The sequence below is a fragment of the Trichosurus vulpecula genome, chromosome 7, assembly GCF_011100635.1.
Source record: "Trichosurus vulpecula isolate mTriVul1 chromosome 7, mTriVul1.pri, whole genome shotgun sequence".
NCBI lineage: Eukaryota > Metazoa > Chordata > Mammalia > Diprotodontia > Phalangeridae > Trichosurus > Trichosurus vulpecula.
In genome coordinates, this window is record NC_050579.1 from 168,948,923 (window position 1) to 168,974,050 (window position 25,128).

Consider the following 25,128-nt stretch of genomic DNA (forward strand, 5'->3'; position numbering starts at 1 on the left):
AAGACTTATTATATTTCCCTCCGTCATATCCTGTCCCCCTTTATTCACTTTTCTCCCTTGACCCTGTCTCTTTTCAAAAGTGTTTGCTTTTGACTACCTCCTACCCAAATCTGCCCTCCTTTCTATCATCTCTACCCCCCTTATCCACTTCCCCCCTACTTTGCTGTAGGGTAAGATACCAGCTTGAATGTGTATGTTATTCCCTCCTTAAAACAAATCTGATGAGAGCAAGATTCACTCATTCCCTTTCACCTTACCCCTCTTCCTTTCCATTATAACTGCTTTTTCTTGCCACTTTTATGTGAGATAATTTATCCCATTCTATCTCTGCCTTTCTCCTTCTCCCAATATGTTCCTCTCTCATCCCTTAATTTTATTTTTTTAAATATCATCCCTTCATATTCAACTCACCCTGTGCTCTCTGTCTATATATATGTATATTCCCTTCAACTACCCTAATACTAAGAAAGGTCTCAATGAATTACAAATATCATATTTCCATGTAGGAATGTAAACAAAACGGTTCAAATTTTGTAAGTCCCTTATGATTTGTCTTTCCTGTTTACCTTTTCATGCTTCTCTTGATTTTTGTATTTGAAAGTCAGATTTTCGATTCAGTTCTGGTCTTTTCATCAAGAATGCTTGAAAGTCCTTTATTTTATTGAAAGTCCATATTTTGCCCTGGAGTATTATTAGTATTATATTTCTTTTTGCTGGGTAGGTGATTCTTGTTTTTAATCCTAGCTCCTTTGACCTCTGGAATATCATATTCTAAGACCTTCAGTCTCTTAAGTAGAAACTGCTAGATCTTGTATTATCCTGATTGTATTTCCACAATACTCAAATTGTTTCTTTCTGGCTGCTTGCAATATTTTCTCCTTGACCTGGGAACTCTGGAATTTGGCTACAACATTCCTAGGAGTTTTCTTTTTGATATCTTTTTCAAGAGGTGATTGGTAGATTCTTTCAATTTCTATTTTACCGTCTGGTTCTAGAATATCAGGGTAGTTTTCCTTGATAATTTTTTGGAAGATGATGTCTAGGCTCTTTTTTTGATCATGACTTTCAGGTAGTCCAATCATTTTTAAATTATCTCTCCTGGATCTGTTCTCCAGGTCAGTGGTTTTTCCAATGAGATAGTTCATATTGTCTTCCATTTTTTCATTCTTTTGGTTCTGTTTTATAATTTCTTGATTTCTCATAAAGTCACTAGCTTCCACTTGCTCCATTCTAATTATTTTGGGGGGGGGGGTGGGGGAAGGCAGGGCAATTGGGGTTAAGTGACTTGCCCAAGGTCCCATGGCTAGTAAATGTGTCACGTGTCTGAGGCTGGATTTGAACTCAGGTCCTCCTGACTCCAGGGTTGGTGCTCTACTCACTGCACCATGTAGCTGCCCCTCCATTCTAATTTTTAAGGCAGTATTTTCTTCAGTAGTCTTTTGGACCTCCTTTTCCATTTGACTAATTCTGCCTTTTAAGGCATTCTCCTCATGCTTTTTGGAGCTCTTTTGTCATTTGGGTTAGTCTATTTCTTAACGTGTTATTTCATTCAGTATTTTTTTGGGTCTCATTTAACAAGTCGTTGATTCGTTTTTCATGATTTTCTTGCATCACTCTCATTTCTCTTCCCAATTTTTCCTCTATTTCTCTTACTTGATTTTCCAAATCCTTTTTGAGCTCTTCCATGGCCTGAGACCAATTCATATTTTTCTTGGAGGCTTTTGATGTAAGATCTTTGACTTTCTTTACTTCTTTTGGCTGTATGTTTTGATCTTATCACCAAAGAAAGATTCTATAGTCTGAGTCCTTTTATGCTGCTTGCTCATTTTCCCAGCCAATTACTTGTCTTTTGAGCTTTTTGTCAGTGTGTGACTGCTTTCCCAGTGGAGAGTGCTTTATCCCAAGCTTCAGGAGTTTTGCACTGTTGTTTTCAGAGCTACTTCTATTCTGAGGTAGTATGATACTCCTCTCCTGGCCTGTGCTCTGTTCTGTGAGTGCAGGCACTTCTTTCTGCCTTGTAACCACCAGGAGGACTTCCTCTCCGTAGCCACCACAAAGCTTTGCCACACCAATGCTCCTCCTCTTCCAAAAACCACCAACCATGACCTTGACCCAGATCTATGCAGGGCAAAGCAAGAGAACCTTGCCTCAGTGCCAACGAAGCAATCTCTATACACCAGCTCTGATCAGCTGCTTGATTCTCTCCCCACCATCTGTGCTTGGGGCTCCAGAAGCAGCCACTGCCACTGCCACTGCTGTAGCCACCTTCACCTCCCTGGGGCTGCAGCTGAACCTCACACTTACCTCACCCAGATCCAGCAGTTTTCCCACTGACCTGTTTCATTGTCTTTGGTGTATGTGAGTTGAGAAGTCTGATAACTGCCACAGCTCAGTGATTCTGTACAATACAGTCTTGTAATTACATGTGTCGTATCCCTCTGGTGAAGTAGAAAATCTATGTATCTCATTTAATTTTTTTTAGCCTACCTATTTCTTTGCACAGTTCTCTTCACATAGTAGGGTTTTAATAAATAAGTTTCATTACATCTTCCAGATTTTCTTTTTTGTTCTGTTATTTTGAGCCACATAGAAAGTTTCCTGGAGATGGTTTTTATAAGCATATATTCAAAACAATTCTAGAACAAAGTATGTTACTATTGGGATTCAGAATTGCTTTTAACTTTTAGTTTCTGTTTTTGAACTTGCCTACTTCACAATTCAGAAGAGTGATTAAATTGGCATGATAATATATTGGTCTCTCAGTTCTATATATAAATCAATGTTAGAATTATCTGCTTTCAAGATTTTTATTAAAAAGTCTAATCCTATTCTATTTTGAGCTGGGTAGCTTTCTCAGATCACATCGTAATTGAGTTTTGTTCTTTAGTTTTTGAGATACTCTTTAATAAAAAGCAGTTAAGCTTTGCCTCAAGTACTCTTCATATGCTTCCTATTAATGGAAAGAAAGAAAAGTAATAGTTAATAAAGAATATGGTTTTTTCCTTGTCAACAACTGGGTGCTTCTTCCTCCATTATCTACAATTATTTCTCATAGAAATTAGCTGTAGAAAGCAATAAGCTCCCAAATATGATTCCCTTTTATTACAGTCTTTCTTTCATGAAATGTTTTTCTTGTAGATGGAACCTTATCCACAGTTCCCAGCTGCAAATTCAGCAAGGTCAGGGGACAGACCTAGCATTTCATTGTTTAGAAAATCCTCAGTGTAGAAATTCCCTCTACTAATGCAGATTGGCAAATCACTAGTAACTGATAATTTTAGAGAATTTTTGGAGGCATTGAGAATTCTGTTGTACTGGTGATGGTGGTAGTGGTAGCTGCAACAGTAAGGAATACTAGCTGCTAATATAGTTCTGTACAGTTTGCAAAGGGCTTTCTTTAGATTTTCCTTTTTATTCTAACACCAGCCTGGTGAGGTGCTATTATTATTTCCATTTTACTAATAAGGAAAGTTGAGAGATTAAGTGATTTTACCCCAGATTACACAGCTAGTAAGTTTACTTTTCTGAGGCAGGATTCAAACTAAGCTATTCCTAACTTTAAGACCCAACCATAGTGCTCCCCATTGGAATTATTTATATAATATAAATATATGCTTTCATACTGCATAATCCATCTCTATGAGTCGATAAGCCTGTTTTTCAGTCGCTTTAGTTGTGTCTGACTCTTTGTGACACCATTTGGCGTCATTTCCTTCTCCAACTCATTTTATAGATGAAGAACTGAGGCAAACAGGGGTAAGTGATTTGCCCAAGATCACACAGTGAGTCAGTGTCTTGAGGCCAGATTTGAACTCAGGAAGATGAGTCTTTTCTGACTTTAGGCCTGCCACTCTATCCACTTTGCCACCTAGCTGCCTAATCAGTAGGCTAGCATTTATTAAATGCCTTTTATATTGGTTACTATGTTAGAGTCTAAGGATACGGAATCAAAAATGAAACAATGCCTTCTCTCAAGGAACTTCTCTAGTATCTCACTTGCAAATTCATACTTTAGATTAAATTATCTGGATTAAATTATATTATTAACTGGGGGGGGGGAGGGGATCAAAAAAGGCCTTTGGTAGAAAGTAGTATTTGATATGAGTCTTAAAGGAAGCTAGGGGTTTTAAGAAGTAGATAAATATTCCATAAGTGATGGACAGTCAATGTAAAAGTACAGAGAAAGCCATTGGAATTTCACATTCAAGGAACTATATAAGTGTTAGGACTGGAAAGTTAAAAAGAAATGGGTTTTCCTGGAGCTGAACGGGAATCTCAAAGACATGATAGTCCATGTTCCTGCTGCTAATGTATGTATCATGGGTTTGACTCACTGCCTAAAGAAACCTTTCAAACACAATGATAAAAAGAAAATGGTGAAATGAGTATTAGAGGGACATTGAAGGGTATCTTAGTCTACACAGAATTCCAGGTTTTATCTTGGGACCTTAACAATGCCACCCACCTTTTAACTTTAAAGTTTACACTGTCATGATCCTTAATGAACATTTTGCCAAGCTCTTTTTATGATATGATGAGTACAGTTACAGCATTTATGTGGTAGATCACATACTGTAAAGTTTATCTAGTTCAGCTCTCTAATTTTACAAATGTGGAAAAACAGCAAAAAAGATTATGCTTTCCCCAAAGTTACATCATTTAAGTGAAAGAACTGATGCTGGAATACTAGACTTTCACACTACATTTTCTACCCTAGAAAAAAATGGTAGAATTAAAAAGACCAAGAGAGCTTTAAGGCCGGATCTAGGCGCTAAGTTCACACGGAGTGGGCCGAGAGCTTCTCGGGGAATCGCCGTGGCGGGGCTGGCGGGGACTGGCCTGGGTTGGGCAGTCCTGGGCTGGGCTGTGTGTGGAGCGCGGCGGTCGGAGGGCGGAAAGGCGTCTTAAAGGCGAGGCGGCGGGCAGCAGTGGTCAGGACAGGCAAGGTTCTCTCGCCATGGGCACAACCTGGGCCAGGAGCCGGAGCCGGAATTCTAGCCCCCGGGCCCCGCGCCTGCTGGGCCTGGCACTCTGTGCCGCCGCCGTGCTGCTCCTGCGGGGCCCGGGCCGAGCTGCCGCCTACTTCCCGGAGGAGCGCTGGAGCCCCGAGTCTTCCCTGCAGGCGCCGCGGGTCCTCATCGCGCTCATCGCTCGGAATTCGGCCCACTCGCTGCCCTCGACCCTGGGCGCCCTGGAGAGGCTGCGGCACCCGCGGGACTGGACCGCGCTATGGGTGGCCACGGACCACAACGTGGACAACACCTCGGCAGTGCTGCGGGAGTGGCTGGTGGGCGTGAAGAGCTTGTACCACTACGTGGAGTGGCGGCCCATGGAGGAGCCGAGGTCCTACCCCGATGAGGACGGCCCCAAGCACTGGTCCAGTTCTCGCTATGAGCATGTGATGAAGCTCAGACAGGCTGCCCTGAAATCAGCTCGGGATATGTGGGCAGACTACATCCTGTTTCTGGATGCAGATAATCTTCTGATAAACCCAGACACTCTGTCTCTGCTGATCGCAGAGAACAAGACAGTTGTGGCTCCCATGTTGGACTCCAGAGCTGCCTATTCCAATTTCTGGTGTGGGATGACTTCTCAGGGCTATTATAAACGAACACCTGCATACATACCCATCAGGAGGCGGGATCGCCGTGGCTGCTTTGCTGTTCCCATGGTGCACTCCACCTTTCTGATAGACCTACGGAAAGAGGCCTCCCAGGAGCTCTCCTTCTACCCCCCACATCCTGATTACACCTGGTCCTTCGATGACATCATCGTCTTTGCTTCTCCTGTAAGCAAGCAGAAGTGCAGATGTTTGTCTGTAACAAGGAGGTCTACGGCTTCCTCCCAGTGCCACTGAGGGCCCACAGCTCCCTGCGAGATGAGGCCGAGAGCTTCATGCATGCCCAGCTTGAGGTCATGGTAAGGTACCCCCCAGTGGAACCTTCACATTTTACCTCTGTCCAGGCCAAGGTACCTGATAAGATGGGCTTTGACGGGCTTCATGATTAATCTTAAGCGTCGACTGGACAAACGTGAGCGTATGCTGAGGACTCTCTATGAACAAGAGATTGAATGCAAAATTGTTGATGCAATAGATGGAAGAGCCATGAACACAAGCCAAGTGGAAGCACTAGGGATTCGGATGCTGCCAGGTTATCAGGACCCCTACCATGGCCGCCCACTCACCAAGGGGGAGTTGGGCTGCTTTCTTAGTCACCACCAAATCTGGAAGGAGGTTGTGGAGCGAGGGCTGGAGAAATCTCTTGTGTTCGAGGATGACCTCCGTTTTGAGATTTTCTTCAAAAGGCGCCTGATGAATCTCATGTATGACATCGAGGAAGAAGGTCTGGAGTGGGACCTGATCTATGTGGGCAGGAAGCGGATGCAAGTGGAGCACCCAGAGAAGGCAGTGCCGCATGTTCGGAACCTGGTAGAGGCTGACTATTCCTACTGGACCCTGGCCTATGTCATCTCCCTCCAGGGAGCACAGAAACTACTGGCTGCCCAGCCTCTCTCCAAGATGCTCCCAGTGGATGAGTTCCTGCCGGTGATGTTTGATAAACACCCAGTCTCTGATTACAAAGAACACTTTGAGAAGCGGGACCTGCTGGCCTTCTCGGTGGAGCCCCTTCTTGTGTACCCCACTCATTACACAGGGGATGATGGCTACATCAGTGACACAGAGACCTCGGTTGTGTGGAATAATGAAAAGGTGAAGACAGACTGGGATCGAGCCAAGTCCAAGAAAATGAAGGAGCAGCAGGAGCTAAGCAAGGAGGCCAAGAATTCGGATGTCTTACAGTCCCCCCTTGACAGAACAGCCCGGGATAAGCTGTGATCCGACCAGAGTTGTGTCTCAGAAGCCCCGAGGGCCTGGCATCTGTTGGGAGCAGGGGTGGGCACAGCAGGGAGGGAGGGAGCACAGGAGCAAGAGCAGGGCCCAGGCCACAGGGAAGGAGAACCTGTCACCAGAACCTCACCCCACTGGCACCTCAGGCTCTGGGGAGACCTATGCCAAGATTATAAGAAGAGCCCCCTGCTCAGTTTGGGGGAAGCATGGTAGCATGGGCACACAGTGGGATCTTAATAAGTACACGACTGATTAATCCTGCAGTGTGCCCTGCTGGAGAATGTGTTTTCCTGAGGACCTGGAAGAAGCTGCCTGAGAAGAAGTTTGAGGTATTTTAAAAAATCTGTCTTGTTGAGGTTTCTCACACCAGAAAAACCAGAAACCACTCAGCTTCTGAGCAATCAGTGGGAACAGGGCTTTCCCTAGACTGCAGCAAGCACCTCATTTCCACCAGTGTCTGCCAGGAGTTCTTCCAGCCCTAGAGATTTTCTGAAGGTCAGAAAGCCAAATATTTTAGCCAGGTTTTGTCCCCCCGAGGACCATCAGCACACTGGCCTGTCAGCCTGATTTTCTGCCCTAGCATTCACCATTACTCAGGTGACCCTTTTGGTCTGGCTCAGGTATTATAGATGCATATGGAGGGATGACTGGGCTGCTCTGAGATGAGGGAGTTGTTCCGTAGGCCTTGCAGCTGGCAGCATGGCTATAGGGGCCCCCTCTGGGCGAGGGCTCTGGGCAGTAGCACCTTCTCACCCCTTCTGCCCTCATGGATTTATGGTGACATTGTCAGCATATGACCAAAATTAAGTGATCTTAACCTAAAATTTAATTTCTACTTAATGGGGAAAATTGGTCTTATCATTGCTGATGTCTGAGATCCTTTCTAACTTTCAGTTCTATGATCCAGCGTTCCCTTTGGCTTCCTTAATTATGGAACACGTTCATCTTTTACTTCCAGTGGGCTGTCTACCCTTTTCTCTCTGCTGTCAGCCAACTCAGCGGGGTGAGGTGTTCACAGCAGACTGTCAGTGCAGACTGCCTTACTCTACTGGTTTCAAAGGTCTCCTTCTTGGGGGATGGACTAGATTGTTTGCCCTGTTTCTTCTCTTAATCTCTCTGTTAGCTACTTGACCCATCAATCACCAGGGATTCGGAGTCTGATGTTCTTCTTGGCCTTCTGGCCATATAGCCCTTCTTTTTGAGGCGCCTGGTGTGCCTTGCTACAAGTCCCCCACTCCTACTCCCACCTTATCTTCCTGTCAGCCCAGATGAAACAGTGTTAGGCTGGGAATTATTTGCTTTTATTGCAAGTAATTTTTTTTGTACATTGTTTTTGTAAATGTTTTGATGTTTCTGTAAATTTTTTTAAAAAAAAAAATTGCTTTCTTGCAAAAAAAAAAAAAAGACCAAGAGATCAAAAGGCTTAATAGTCAATAGAAAAATCATGGAACCGAAGTCATTGGCCTGAGCCTATATGACCTTGCCCCTTAAGTTTGAGTAAATGAATAAACACTGAAAGAGCAAATATCAGGAATTGTATTTCATAATGGAGTAAAATGTTATACATTTAGTTCTGATAGTGATCATGAGATCATAGATTTAGAGGGGAAAAGGATCTTAAAGGCCAACTAGTTCCTCCTCTTCCTTTTACAAATGAAGAAACTATGAGAGAGAGGTTAAGTGACTTTCAAATTACACATGTAGTAAAAAACAGAGTGAAGACTCAAATGTGGGTCATTCTAAGTCCATATCCAGCATTTTTCTAACTATTGTACATGACTTTTAATAGAAGTAGAAGGCTATAAGTACCACAGAGATGGAGGTTAAATAGCAAACTCTTTCCTGGAGCCCCCAGATACATGCAAAGCACCATCAAAGCAGTGAAAGCTGAGAGTTTCCCAAGAGGCTTCTAACCAAGAGAAGCAGTCTTATCGTAAGGTTCCATTTTCTCCCAGAAAAAGCAGAGGACTTGTTTAAAGAGTATTGAAGGTAAATTGTGCTAGTATCCAGCAAATATTCATTTTTACTTATGTTGTTTTCTTTGGGGGGGGGTTAGTTTAGTGGTCTTCTAAAAATTATTCATTTATTTTTTTGTTTTCAACTTTACCTTTGTTTTTTTTTTAAAGGCTATTTCAGTTGATGTGCCTTTCTCTTGTGTCTGCTAAGAGCTGTTATATATGGACAACTAAAAGTTTAAGTTGCTTATGAATGTGGCTTGTATTTCTAGGTTGTCTATGTCCTATTTATTAGTATAGGATACTAGATTCTACTAGATACTGGATGCTACCAGATTCAAGATTACCATCTAATTGGTAATACCACTGCATGTGTAATAGAAAGATGATTGAACTCAAGCATCATGGTTTTTATTTCCTACCCTGGGTACTTATTAATTGTGTAATTATGTCATTCAGCTTCTCTCCTCATCTGATAACAGTGGTAATATCTGTGAGCAGAGCATTTCTTAAACCTTAAAAGAGCTATATCAGTGTTTTATGATATAAATAACTTTTATAATGATTATAATGATCCCTTCAAGAAAACAATAATTCATAGAGCACAAACTGTGGGCTACAGACCTCTGCAACTTCAGGGACAGTCTGGGCACTCAGCAAGACGAAGTCCTGGGCCCATATTGGAGCACCTCAGGCAGGGCGTGGAAACAGTTGTCAACTGAGAGCTTTGACATTCACTGTCTAGTTCTGATTCACCAATGGGGCAATCTGAGGAGACAACCTGCAGTCAGGCATGATGTTCCAGGGTAAAGAGTGGTCACAAGCCCTAGATTGGAAACCTAGAGATAGGCAAGTTCAGAAGGAGCAGAAATGGTATGGTTCAGATTTCAGAAGCAGAAGAGGGTCTCAATTTTAGTTTCTCGCCAAATTGAAAGCCTGTAGAGGAAAAACCAGGGCAGGAATTCAAGACCACAGGGCAGCCTGCAGTTTTGTCACTCAGAACCAGCAAAACTTCTCACCTAGCAGATAGTGACTAATTTCAGTGTCAGTCTGTAGTTGCTGAAACCAAAACCTGGATCAGGAATTTGCCAAGCCCAGATCAGTGATCAGACTTTACCCTGGATCACATCAGTTTGGGATCACTGAAAGTTCGCAGGTCGCCAGTATATGAGCAGTCTCTGAGATCCTGAAATAGGAAAACATCCAGTACCCCAAGAAAGCATTAATAAAAACAACTTAGTCCTTCCCTTCAGAAGCATAGTAGAGCCTGGAGCCTAATATCAAGTCTGAATTAGGACATAAGAATAAGCAAAAATCAAAAACATAAAAAACTGTTATGGTGACAGGAATGCTCATGACACAAACCCAGAGGAAGAGAATGGTTCCAAAATATTGATAATCAAAGCCTCACAGAAGAATACAGCTCAAGTATAAATTCAGTTAGAATTCTTGGGAGAGGTAAAGCAAGAGGTTTTTTTTTTAAAAGATGTATATGTATGTATGTATATATACATATACACACATACCTATATGTTATACATATACATACAGTCTTCACATATACACATATTATACACACACACACACACATATATATATGTATATATGAAATGAGAAAAAGAAAAATTTGAAAAGAAGTAAGACCTACAAAAGAAAGAATTGGGTAGAGAGTTAACAGTTTGGCACAAGAGGTACAAAACCTTGATCGAGCAACAAACTCCCTGAAAATTAGAATGGATGAACCAGAAACCATTGACTTCATAAGGAAACAAGAAATATTAAGGACAGAAAATGGAAAAAAAAATAGAAGAAAACGTCAGGTATCTTATGATAAAAACAACTGACCTGGAAAAACAGACTGAGGAGGGGAAAAAAAAAAATTAAGGATCATTGGACTGTGAACTCCATGAAACTCCCCACCCCCCCACCAAAAATAGCCTAGACATGATATTTCAAGAAGGATTAAAAATGCCCAGATCTCCTAGAACCAGAGAGCAAAGAGGAAATAGAATCCACCATTCACCTCCTGAAAGATACCTCCCAATGAAAACTCCGCAAAATATTATAGCCTAATTCCAGAGCTTCTAGGCCAAAGAAGAAGTCCTTCACTTGACCAGAAAGAAAGAATTCACATACTATGGAGCCACAATCAATATCACACAGGAATTAGTAGCCACCACTATAGGAGGTGAGAACTTGAAATATAAGTATAATCTTACAGAAGAAAACATGGGATGTTTATCGAAACAGATGACTTTACAAGTATTCCTAATGGAAAGACCAGAGCTGCATAAAAACTTTAAACATCAAACACAGGTGTTGAGAAACATAAAAAAGCAATGGAGGTGAACAGTTATAAGGGACTAAAGGATAAACTCCCTCTGTACAAATGTGAAGAGATGATATATATCCCCTCTGAACATTACCGTTATTATTATTATTATTAGTCCAGTAAGACAAGTGTTTCTGTTATGTCTTGATTATTTTAAGAAGGAAAAGGGAGAGTGGAAGAGGAATGTACTGAGGAAGGAAAGGAAAAGAAGATAAAATTATTTCATTCAGGATGCCTAAGAGATGTTGATTTAAACAAGAAGGAAGGGGAAGCTGCTGACATTTGAGTCTTAGTCTCATCCAAACTGGTCAGAGGAGTGAAGAATACATGATTACATACATACATACATACACACATGTATGCAAGCATGAGTGAGATACAGAAATACATTTTACATAGCAGGGAAGTTGGAGGAAAGGGGGAATTTGGTGGAGAATAGATTAAGGGAGAAATCAGTTCTAAGCAAAACAAACTCAAAGGGTATACCAAAAAAAAAAAATCAAAACTTTTTGAGATGGCAATGAGTATCTGAAGGGATGCCTATCAATTGGAGAATAGCTGAAAAAGTTATGTTATATAAATGTAATGGGATACTATTTTGCAGGAAGAAATAAATGAACAGGACAATTTCAGAGAAAATTTAGAAAGACTTGTAATAACTGATACAGAGCAATTTATACAGTTACAATAATACTGTAAAGACAAGTTTGAAAGACTTAGGGGCTCTGATTAGTGTAATGACCAACTGTTATGTCAGAGAACTAATTATAAAACATGCTACCTGCCTCATGATAGAGAGGTGAAAGTCTTAGAGTACAAAATAAGAATTTGTTTGGATTGACTATAAATGGTTGTGACAGGAGTTTTGTTTTTCTTTCATTCTCAAGGGTGGTGGGTGGTGAGAGGGAGATTTTTTTTTATTGAAAGTAAAATTTAATTTTAAAATAAAACTAATTTTAATGCTCCTATGGTACTTGATCACTGATAGGAAGAACTTTTTGTAAACTCATAAATGGAAGGACTTCAGGTTTACATAGGAAGACAATCATGTCATTCTCTATGTGCCAGTGATTGCATTGTAATCTACATATCACATAAAAAGGTTTAAAGATTTATTAGTTTGGTGAAAATGTTTAATAGCTATGAAGTAATTCAATAGTTTTATACTTATATCTAAATTAATTTTATTTCCATCTTTCCCATCCTTGAATTTTCTGGTCTCTTTTTCAGTCACCTTTACTAAATTATGTAGGTTGCTTATAGTTGGCAAAGATGAAGCATAAAGCTAAAGATCTAGACTCCCAGTCTCATTATCCCCTGAAACATATAAAACAACCAACTACTTAATTTGCATCAATAATTATCATACTGGTAGATGATCTTTTTTCTTAAACATTCTGTATCCAAACTAATGCTTTATTTAAATAGTTGGGGACTAATCTCATTAAGTCCTGTTCTCATTTCAAAACATTGTTTGCTTTGCCTGGTCGGTTACTAATAGTCATCAGTCAATCAACAAGTAGTTATTGAACCTGGTTCAATGTAAAGCATTGCAGCCCTGAAGACAGCCCTGGCTGGCAAGAAAATAAGACATACCCACATGAAACAATTAGGAAACGAGACATTAAATACATTCTGACATAATTAAATGTTAAACTATTGAATCCTGTCAGAGAAGGCAAGCATTTGTCCAGCAGCCGTAGACCAAATTATATATATTATTCTTTGACATTATCTAGTTGCCAAGTTTAACCTTAATGCTTTCTATACAGTAGTATACTGTTCTCTCATCAATATAGATATTCCTTCCATAAGAAATTTTCATGGAAAAGCCCATCCTCTGTTCCTGCTGTATGGGGGGGGGGGGAATCATGAAATAGTACATTAAAAGGAGCAAGGTAACATAGAAAGGGTGCTGGATTGTAATCCGAGGAGATGGGTTCAAATCTTAGCTCTTCTAATTAACGCCTATGTAACCCTGAGCCAGTAACTTTCCCATTTTAGACCTTAATTTCTATATCTGTGGGGCAAGGAGGTTAAACTGTGTGACCTCTAGAGTTCTTTTTAAACTTAGATCTATGATACTATGAACAGTGATGTCAGATTATAATAATTTTTTGCTTTAAATAGATTTATATTGATATCTTTTCTTTTACATTACCATATTTTCCCATGGTGTCCATATTTCCCCCCCACCCTGAGACATCCCATATAACAAATAGTATTTTTTAAAGAAAAGGGACAAAAATCAGCATAACTAATCAGTATACCAAAAAAGTTGGAAATTATGTGAAATATATGACATGTGTGGACCTCCCACATCTCCAAAGGGGTAGAGTATATTCTTTTTTTTTGTAAAGTTTTTTTTTATTTTAAACTTAAATAAAAAATAAGAAAAGAAAAAAGAAATAAACTTAAGTACTACAACTAAAATAACATAAAATAAGAAAAGGGGAAAAAAAGCGTTACCATGTGCACAATAGAACATGAGAGAGGATTCAAAATATACAGCAATAAATTTCCATTTCAAAAAAGCCTATGTAATAAATACTACGTGTGATGTTGAGAGCTGTCCATCTTTTCTTTGCTTCCTTGTAAGTTTTGTTCTCTTCTATGGACTTTGTACTTTGTTCTTTTTTTCCCCCTTTGTGCCCAACCTCCTCCCGAAGGATATAATTAAGCATGGATGTATTTTATTGTTTTACACACATACACACACACACACATATACACACAAAGATATACCTATACCAATACATATATACACTTACATATACATATACTTAGATATCTGTCATCATACTCATATAGGCATATACATTCATATGCATCTATGTAAGACCATACTATACTTATTTGTCCTCTGCTTCTCTGAGAGTGGATAACCTCTTACTTTGTAAGCCTTTTCCATGTTTTTCCAAATCCACCAACTCGTTATTTCCTATACCACAGCAGCATTCCAACCTTATACAGTCTAGTTGTTTTAAATAGCTCAAAACATCATTGATGAAGATAGTGCGGTCTTCCTATTTTTCTCTTTTGATTAAATCTGTTTTCGCCTTAACTTTTTCTGAGATCATGATTACTACCACTGCCCCTTTTATCCTAAGAAATTCTACTCCTGATCTTTATTTTGTGTTTGTGCATATCTCTTAGTTCTTATTCCTCCTGACTCCTGTATTTTATTTCTACCTGCTACATTACCCTCCTATTACTTAACCTATCCCTCTCCAAGGATCCCTCCCTTATCCTCCCATTCCTATTAATCTAAGCACCCTTCTATACTCCCCTTTAACCTATTCCTTCACCCTCCCCTCTAAAGATACCTGCCTTATCCTTTCCCCCCTCCCTTTCCTGTTAGCCTTTTGTTTCTTTCTGAATTTAGAAGACTTTTATACTGATATGTGTGTGTGTGTGTGTGTGTGTGTGTGTGTGTGTGTGTATATGTATGTATGTATTGTTCCCTGTTAAACACATTCCCAGTGAAAGTGGGTTCCCAGAACTACCAGCCCTCCTCCCTCATCTGATTCCTCCTCTCTGCTGATTCTTCTTCTTGCACTTCATTTGTGTAAGATAATTACTCTTCTTAGCTGTTCCTTAATGGTTTTACTATTTAAAATCATATCATGCTCAGGTCTACCTCAATCTTTTTTATGAACTACCCAATTACTAATAACAATCTTAGACATATGTTTTACTTTTCCTTATTAAAAAAAGTAAACAATCTGTCATTATTGAGTCCCTTTTAATTAGTCTTTGGTATGTACCTTATAGTTCTCTTGGCTCTTGTATGTCAAATCCTCTATTAAGTTCAGGTTGTTTTTGTTTTTTTTTTTAAACAAAATCCTGAAAGTCTGGCAGTTCATTGAGTGTCCATTTGTTTTTTGCATTCAGGATTATGCTTAGCTTTGCTGGGGTGGGATATTTTTGGCCACAACCCCAGTTCTTTTACTCTTTGGTCTTGTGTGATTCTAACTGTGGCACTGTCATATTTAAATTGAGTTTTTCTTCCTCATAATATTTTATCCTTGAGCTGGAGGTTTCAGAATTTGATTATGATATTCCTGTGGGTTTTCCTCATAGGGTCATTTCTGGTGGTGATGGGGGGATTTTTTTTTTTCTGTTTCTACTTTCCCCTCTTGTTCTAGTGCTTCAGGACAATTTTCTTTAGTTATTTTTTGTATTACTGTATCAAGATTCTTTTTTTGATCATAGCTTTCAGTAGTCTAATTATTCTTATGTTTCCTCTTCTTGATCTGTTGTTTTCCTATGAGATGTTTCACATTCTTTTTTATTTTTTCATTCTTTTTATTTTGTTTTATTATTTCTTGGCCTCTTATGACTTCACTGGCTTCCTCTTGCCCAATTCTGATTTTCAAGGAGTTGTTTTCTTCCTTAAGATTTTGAATCTCCTTTTCTAGTGGGTTGACTTTCTTTTCATAATCTTGTTTTTCTTGGATTGTTCTTTTTTTTTTAAGTTTTTCTTAGAGTTTTTCCTCAATCTCTCTCATTTGATTTTAAAGTGTTTTTTAAATTCTGTGAATTTTTAGCCAGGTGACCATTTGACATTACTCCTTGGGGTAGAAGAGGATACCTTTACTTTAGTGTCCTCCTCTGAAGACAAACCCCAGTCATCTCTATTGTCATAGTAACTTTCTGTGGTTGGGTTCTTTCTCCTTTGCCTGCACGTTGTTTTTTTTTTTTTTTCCTTATTTGTAGCAGCTTATTTTTTTGTAATCACCTCTAACCCTGGGGTATAGTGTCTCAATCCTCCTTCAGTTCTCCCCTCTGGCCTGGAATTGAAACCAAGACCTCCAGCCTCCTTACCTCCAGTGGCATCCCTGCACCACTGCTTCTGTACTCACCAGCCATGTGCTGGTTCTTGCATCTCATAAGCACAACTGGAGCTGGCATTCCTTGTCAGCAGAGGTTCCCTCAATCTTATCCCACTCAGATGCCCAACTCCCCTCACTATCCCGGGGATAAATGTTCCTGTGACTGTGGCTGGGGTAGCCTTCCCAACCGAGCTAACCCCAAGGCTTGCCTTGTTTAAGCAGAACTATCCTGGAGGTGTTTATTCTTAATAAGGACCAAATGTTTATTCTTCATAGGGACCAAACTACTTCCTGGGATTTTTTTTCAGATCTTCTCATATTATCCCAGGAGGACCATTATTCTTTTACTCTTATTTATTTTTCTCACTTTATATTAGCTCTGAGGTGCTGTTTTACCTCGTTTGTAGGGGAAATCTGGAAAGCTTAGAATTTTCTGACCTCCTCCACCATCTTCCCAAAATCCTTTCCTGGAGTATATTCTCATATCATTTTTTCAAGCTATGTTTGTTCCGTATAATTTTGCGACATTCATGTTTGATTGTTTTGGTAGTTCTATTTACGTATGTTGTTGAGGCATTGTGTTTATTGTTTTTGTGGCTCTGCTTACTTCACTTTGCATCAGTTTATGTACATCTTCCAGTATTTCTCTGGATTTATCACATTCATAATTTCTTACAGCAGAGCAATATTCCATAATATTCATGGAACCACAATTTGTTTAGCCATTCCCCTCTTGTTGGACATCTACTTTGTTTCCAATTCTTTTCAATCACAAAAGGTGCTGCTATACATAAGGCTTTCTTATCAATAGCCTCCTTGGGATATAAGCCTAGTAGTAGATCTCTCATTCATAGAGTATGTACATTTTAAGTCATTTTATTTGCATACTTCCAAATTGCTTTCCATAATGGCTGTACTGGTTCACAGCTCCACCACAGTGCACTAGTGTGCCTATTTTCCCACAACCCTTCTTTTTAAAATTTTCTTAAACATTCTTATTTAAAGTTTTGAGTTCCAAGTTCTATCCCTCCTGCTCTCTCTGTCCTCTCCCTTCCCTGAGATTGTAAGCAGTCAGATATAGATTGTGACTAATGACAAAATGACTGATAGGGAAGTGTTTTACGTAACTGCACATGTGTAATCTATATACATGTGCAGTTATGTAAAACATTTCCCTGTTAATCATTTTGTGTAAGAAGATTCGAAGAAAAAAATGAAAGAAGTGAAAATAGCATTCTTTAGTCTGTGTTCAAACCACATCAGTTCTTTCTCTGGAGGCAGATAGTATGCTTCCATCATTAGTCCTTTGGGATTGTCTTAGATCATCCTATTGCTGGGAATAGCTAAGTCATTCACAGTAATTCATTGAACAGTATTGCTGTTACTGTATACAGTGTTCTTCTGGTTCTATTCACTTCCCTATGCATCAGTTCATGTAAGTCCAAGTTTTTCTGAAGTCACCCAACTTATCATTTCTTATAGCACAACAATATTCCATTACAATCATGTACCGCAGCTTGTTTAGCCATTCCCCAATTTATGGGCATCCCTTTGATTTCCTATTCTTAGCCACCACAAAAAGTTTCTATAAATATTTTTGTACATGTAGTTCTTTTTCCTTTTTTTTTTTGAATGTCTTTGGGATATAGACTTAGCAATGGTATTGCTGGATCAAAGGGTATTCACAGTTTTATAGCCCTTTGGGCATAATTCCAAATTGCTCTTCAAAATGGTTGGATCAGTTCACAATTCCACCAACAATGCATTAGTGTCCTGGTTTTCCCACAGCCCCTGCAACGTCCAACAGTTTGCTTTTTTGTCATATTAGCAAATATGACAGGTGTGAGGTGGTACCTCAGAGTTGTTTTAATTTGCATTTCTCTGATCAGTTGTGATTTAGAGGATTTTTATATGACTATAGATAGCTTTGATTTCTTTGTCCCACAACCCTTCTAACATTAACTGTTTTCCATCCTTGATGATTTGCAAGGTATGAGGTAAAAACCTCAAGTTGTTTTGATTTGCATTTCTTTTATTATTAGTGCCTTGGAGCATTCTTTCATATGGTTGTTAATAGCTTGCAGTTATATCAGTGGTAATCTAATTCTAGCTGTGCAGAGGATTGATGCAGAGTCAAGAAGTTGGTAGAAGAAAAGAACACAGAGATATAACCTAGGGAAAACAATAGATAGTGTGATGTAGCCAGAAAATTTGATAGGCTAAGCAGCATTGTAGAGGTCAGAGTTGAGAAAATTGAGCAGTGATGTCATAGGGCCAGAGAGTTAAAGCTAGAGGGGAACTTAGAAGCCATCTTTTACAATCCTTTAATTCTAAATATGAAGAAAATGAGGGCCAGAGAAATTAATTATTTTTCCCAAGGTCACACAGGTGGTTAAATGAAAAGCTGGGATTCAAACTAGATCCTTTAATTTGTAGTCCAGCACCCTTTTCACCATTATCACGTTGGTACTAAGTAATCATGAAAAGAGAACAGAAGACTAGGCAAGAGACCTGAATGTGGATGTACTGAGTAATAGACATTATGAAACCTTGTCTTAGAAGGCATGGACCTTAGAAATCAGAATTAGGACATAGGAGCTTGTGGTAAGAACCCAGACACTAACTAGTCTTAGACCTAACCTATAGATTGACAGACTAGTGCCACATGCTGCCACTAGGGAGAGCCACAGACTTTTCCCTTCCCCATCTCAACCCTCATTGCCCAGTCTCAACCAAAGTTTGGATGCCCACTATCAGCTAAATGCTGACCTTCACATCCATACCTCTACCTAAAGTTTCCCAGAGCCCTACTGTGACCCTTGGACTACGGTCCTTTGGATTGGGGACCATCTGCCCTGTCATTGCTCCCCAAGGTTTTTAAGCTATTGCTATTGACCCTGGTGCTTTCCCTGCTAGAATCTATGTACTCTCTGACCTTTCCATCTACTTTGAATTAAACATGAACATGGGCACTCTTTTATGCATTGTCACCTCTAATTAAAATGCTCATTGAGCCAGACTGCCTCAGTTTTCTATTTGTATCCTTGGTGCTTAACACAGTTCTTGGAACATACTAAGCACTTTATAAATGTTCTTACATTCTGTCAGAAGCCAGACATGGAATGATTGGGAGGCAGGGTTAAAAACTAGATCCAAAGGAACTTAGCAACATGAGTTGGGTATCTGAATAAAGAAATGTCATAGCAGGTATGAGACCTCTTGCTATCTAGCCATCCTCTTCTTGACATAGGAATTCTCATATGCTATGCTTTCTGCTCAGAGCCAAAATAGGTCGACATAGGTAAGACTAAAACCATAGATGGAGACAAGTAAATACACCTGAACAGAGAAATGGTGTGAGATTTTCTGGAGCTGGAGCAAATGAGTTGAATGAATGAATAGGAAACAGGAGTAGTGAAGTGCACTGGCATACAATATTTCAAAGCTTTTGATAGACAGACAGTAACAAAATTAACAGTATAAAGAAAGGTATTAGAAGAAACTGTTGATTAAAGATTTTTGATTGGTATAAAAGACCTGTGTTCTAAGAAGCTTTTGACTGCAGAAAAGTGGCAATAGTTAAATACCATTGAATACTTAATTCATTGTCTTAATTGTAGCATTATTTTTTTTTCAAATATTTAAATACATAGCCTAAGACAAAGTGACTTTTCCCATACATCTTTCCAAAAATGTGACACCCACAAGTGAACGTATCATATTCCACATGTAGTCTGACCATGGCACAGAGTGTGATGGGACTAGTGTTCCTGATTTCTATTTGTCTTGATACAGCCTAAAATCTTATTTGCTTTTTTGGCTGGCATGTAACTTTCTTGACTAATTGAGCTTGTAGTACATAAAAAAAAACCCATATCTTTTTTTTGTAATTATGTAAAACATTTCCATATTATTCTGTATAAGAAGAGACAAGTAAAAGGAAAAACAATGGAAGAAAGTGAAAAAAAAAGCATGCTTTAGTCTTCTCAGACTACTTTGCTAGCTTGTCTTTGATTTCATGGGCCCTAACTGTGGGTGTACTCCCAAGGCTCTGTCTTGGGGCCTGCTTTCTCCGTACTTTTTCTTTCTTCATGACCTCATTGTTTCCATGGGTTTAGTTGTCATCTCTCTTCAGATGACTCCCAATTCTATGTATCCAACTGTAGTCTCTCCCCTGAGCTCTAGTATGCCATCAGCAACTGTCTTGAATTAAATGTCATATAGGCATCTTAAATCTATCATGTCTAAAACTTACCTCACTTTCCAAACTTCAGATTTCTGTGAAGGGCACCACCATCTTCCCACTGACCAAGGTTCTGAACCTTAGTGGAAGCTAGATGATGAATTGGGTGGAACATTGGACTTTAGATTCTTTAAGCCCCGAGTTTGACTCTTGCCTTGAACATGGAATAGCTGTATGACCCAGGACGAGTTACTTAAACTCTAGGTGCCTCAGTTCCCTCATCTATGAAATGAGTTGTGAGGATCAAATGAGAACATATGTACACACACATATACATGCATATATACTTATATATTTCAATCTTAATGGGCTGTATAAATCTCCTATCATCATCATCATCATCACCATCATTAACTCTTCACTCACATACTGTACACAAGCACTTAGTTTTCAGATCTTGTAGTTTCTACCTCTACAACATCCCTTTCTCTTCATGAACATAGCCACCGTCTAGTTTAAACCTACATCATATCTTTCCTCCTGTTTGGTCTCCCCTGCCTCAGGTGTCTCATCACTCCAATCCATCCTCCACATAACTGCCAGAGCGATTCAGCTAACGCATTGGTTTGTTCATGTAAACACCAATCATCCCTTATTACCTCTAGGATCAAATAAGTTGTCCCTCACACATGGCACTCCATCTCCCTTTGCCCTGACAGTGCCACATGTCTGGAGTGCATGTGGTCCTCATAACCCACCTCCTGTAACACTTTTTTTTTCAAAGCTTAGTTCTTGTATCACCTTTTCCATTAAGCCTTTCTGATGCTTCTAGCTATTGGCATCTTCCCTCTTTCCTCGTACCTACTTAGTATACGTTTTATTTGTACTTAAACATATAGCTATCTCGTGCTAAAGAAGGTAGGCTCTGCCCCCTTTGCCTCTTAGAATCCCTAGTTTCCTTTAAGTCTCAGCTCAAGCACTTTGTACATGAAGTCTTTTCCCATTTCCCCAGCCACTAGTGTTTCACATCCACCTACCAACAAGTTAGCTTCATATACCTATATTTGTACAAGTTTTCTTTCCCCAGCTAGATTGTAAGCTCCTTGCAGGCATGAACTATTTCTTTTATCTTTGTTTCTCCACCACCTAACATGGTAAATGAGTGAATGAATGAAGATAATTATCAATCATGTATATATAGTATCAAGCACTTTGTTAATCATTGAGGATTTAAAAAAAAAAAACTAGACAGCCCTTACTCTCAAGGAACTCTTACCCTAATTGAGAGAGAAAACATATTTTTAAAAGTTCATCTGCAGAGCAAGAAAGGCAAGAGTATAATGATGAGATGGATGGCAAGACTTGGAAGTTTTTAGGCTCCTTAATAGTTAAGATAACAGTGCTGAAGAATAGACAAAGCTTATGATAAGGCCTGAAGAAACTTAGGAAGTAGCGACAGAGTATATGATAAGGCCTGATGGGCCTCCACCTCATCAAAAGGAAATGGAATTACCGACTTCCATCCCATTCAAACCCTGTGAATAGTGAAGCATCCCAGGCAAAGTGGCAGACACAAGGGTAGGATCTCCCCCCACCACCCCTAGGTGGTAGCCTTTTTCCTTCCCGCCCATCCCAGGTAGATTCTGGGCCAGCTCAGGATAGGGGAGGAGGCAAGGTTAAGGAATTAGTATATTCCCAGTGGTGGTTCATAGTCATCAGTTAATGAATATTTATCAGGTGATTGATCGAGGTTGATATTTTGAACCTATTTATGACATTTTAAAGTAACTTGAAATTCTATGTAATTATCATGTCAAAGTTTGTTTCTGAAGAAGCAATGGCAGAATGTACTTCTCTTCCTTCTTTGCAGAGGTAGGGAACTATGGGTTTTTTGTATACTATCAGACTGTCAGTCAAATCAGCAAGCCTTTATTAAGTACTTACTAGGTGCTAGGCATATGCTAAGCACTGAGGATGTAAAGAAAGACAAAACAGAACAGCCCTTGCTCTCAAGCAGGTCATAGCAAACAATGATGTAAAAAGAACTATTGAGGATAAATTGGCAATAATTTCAAAGAGGAGACACTGAGACTAAGGAAGTAGCTAGTACTTGAAGGAGGCCAGGGAAGCCTGACGGTGGAGATGATGAGGGAGGATGTTCTAGGCCTGGGGGACAGTCAGTGATAGCACCCAGAGGCCAGGGATAGGAGTATTGTGTGAGGACCAGCAAGGAGGCCAACATTACTGGATCACAGATTTCATGGGGATGGGGATGGGGAAGGTAGTGAGGTGTTCTTGTTGTGTTTGTCCTTCATTCTCGAAGAGGACCATGGCATCAGGGAAATGATGACATGACTTGCAGTTGACTTTGATTTGAGTGAGGGAGGGCTGTGCAAAGTCACTAGTCTCATTTTCTCTTCCAGAACTATTTGGTTCCAGTGACCAGATATTCATCAGGATGACTGGAGATGGCCCAAGATGCCATGGGAGACCCTTGTTTGCCCTTTTAGGTCTTTTCATGTACTCAGAGTGAGGCAACGCCCGTTCAGTGAATAGGCTTCTTTATCAGAAAAAGAAAAAAAAAATCAAGCTGAGAGAGGAAGACCCCACAGGGTTGCTGTTCCAAAGAGAAAAAATTACCATTGACATTCAATATAGCCTTTAAGTGGAGCTTGGGCAGGGAACTATTGTAGTCCAATCTGTGAGCTTCAGAGTGAACTGGGTTTAAGGTTTTGGGAAGGAAAGAAGGAAGGAAGACAGAAAAGAAGGAAGGAAGGAATCAAGCCAGTAAACCCCATGTTAAGTGGGCAGCTTCAGGCCATCAAAATTTACCTTCCTTTGGAGAGGAGAGGGAGAGGGAGAGGACAAGCTGAGTTACCCAACTAGCTGGGTCCCCATTGAGGCAGCTTGGTTTACTCACAGGTTGTGTTTGTCCTTCCTTTTCGAAGAGGACCATGGCATCAGGGAAATGATGACATGACTTGCAGTTGACTTTGATTTGAGTGAGGGAGGGCTGTGCAAGGTCACCAGCCTCACTTTCTCCTCCAGAGCCATAGGGAACTGGAAAGGCAGGAAAGCACCAGGTTACAAAAGGCTTTACAACCCTTAGACTATTGCAATAGTTTAGGCATGAGCTTGTGAGGCCCTGTACCACCATGGGGGCAGTGTTGATTGGTTAATTTTGTTGAATTTTTTTCTCCTTTTTTATTCCTTATTATGGGGAATGACTCCGAGTATAGGGGTGGGGAGTGCTATAGTTGGGAATAAAAGTAATGTCAAAACTAATAATATCAACATAAGTATTTTTAAATGACAAGGGAAAAATATTTTTGGGTACTTATTCTGCCATACATGTCATCTATCCATTCCAGCTTTGTATCATCTTCAGATTTGATGAGCATGCCACATATACCTTTCATCTTTGTAAACTCTTAGTAACATTTTACACTGTAGGTCAAGAGTCAGGATCCTCTGATTCAAAGACCAAATCCAATCTTCATTATGATATTGGTTTTCACTGCAACCCAAAGTGTAATGGTTAGAGCATCCTACTGGGAGTCAGAAAGACTCTAGGTTCAAATCCTGCCTCAGATACTTATTAGCAGTGTGACCCTGGGCAGTTTCCTCCTCAGTAAAAGAGAGGAGGTTGGACTGATAACCACTAAGGATGCTAACTAAGATAGCTTCTAACTCTGAATCTAAGCATCCCCTACCTTCCCCTCTCTCTCTTCCCACCCCCCTCTCTTTCCCCTCCTTCTCTCTCCGCTCCCCTCTCTCCCTACCTCTTTCTTCCTTTCCTCTTCTTACCTGCCTTCTCCCCTCCACGCTCTCTCAACGTAGTCTAGGATGGCATTAATGTTTAAAGCTTCTATGTTACACCATTGACTCATTTTGAGCTTGCTAGGTCTCCGCAAATCCCAAATTGTCCCCTTCCCCACTAACAGAATTCCGTATCTTCCCACACTTCATTTTGTATTTTAAAACTGATTTTTAAAAAATTAATGCTTAACACTTACATTTATTTGTATTAAATTTCAATTCATTAGATTTGGTCCACTCTCATCTGACATTTTGGCTTTCTTTTCTCTGATTCATCTGATCACTGTCCAGCAGCCATTAAATATAGATCAGAATTTTCTTTTGTCTTAGTTTTCTAATATGTTGCTTTGCCTCATCCTCTTCCCTCCCTCCCCCACCCTCCCAAGAAAACAAAAACAAAAACCTCTTGCGACAGGTGTTTGTGTCCTGGGGTAGGACACAATTTTAAGTTTTAATCTGCATTATTAACAGTTTCTCCATCACTTTCTTAAGTCTAGATACTCAACAAAACAATGAATCAAGCCCTCTTTTGTAGTGTTTGCTGAATTCTGAGGTTCAAATGGTCACACTGAAAATTTAAAAGTTGGCTGTCATAGGTTCAGGCTATCTCTAGTGCCTCTGCTTGTTGACTTTCTATCTGGTGACAAGCTTCTCTAGAATCAGGGCAGATGAAAGACAAATCGCCAGAGCCGTTATTTAAAACCTTTGCTTTACTATAACTAAGCAAACAGTTTTCAAAAATTGTGGCCAAAGAATTCATCACCCTCCAGGCCTATAGGTAATGAGGCTTTCCAAATTTAGTCATGCTTTTTTGAATAGTAGAAGTCCAGTTATGTACTCAGCTTATATTTAAAACCTTTCTAGCTTGCTTGGTAGAATATATGTACCATAGCTTGCTCCTTAAGAGTTTTAGTGGAGGTTGATATGCATGCATGGCGCTACAGAAATTAAGTTTATGATTTCAATTTACTAAATGTATTTCTGCAGCATAATATTACATAAAATGGAAAGTTGGTAATACTAGATTTTAGTCTTTTTTATATTGCAAGAAGTAATATGGCATCCTTGTAATAATAGTTAACATTTATCTTATAGTGTTTTACATATATTATCTCTTTTGATACTCACAGTAATCCTCTGGGGTGGGTGTGGTT

General features: G+C 39.7%; 2 protein-coding genes across 2 annotated transcripts in view; both read left to right on the plus strand.

Annotated features, from left to right (window-relative positions):
* Nucleotides 1-25,128, plus strand: part of ASCC3 (activating signal cointegrator 1 complex subunit 3) — a 399,622-nt gene that overhangs the window by 163,609 nt on the left and 210,885 nt on the right. The window lies entirely within an intron of this gene.
* On the plus strand, nucleotides 4,958-6,838 carry LOC118857274 (procollagen galactosyltransferase 1-like). The gene is given in 3 exon segments (XM_036767946.1): nucleotides 4,958-5,777; nucleotides 5,780-5,996; nucleotides 5,998-6,838. Coding segments are annotated over 3 exon segments (1,878 nt in total).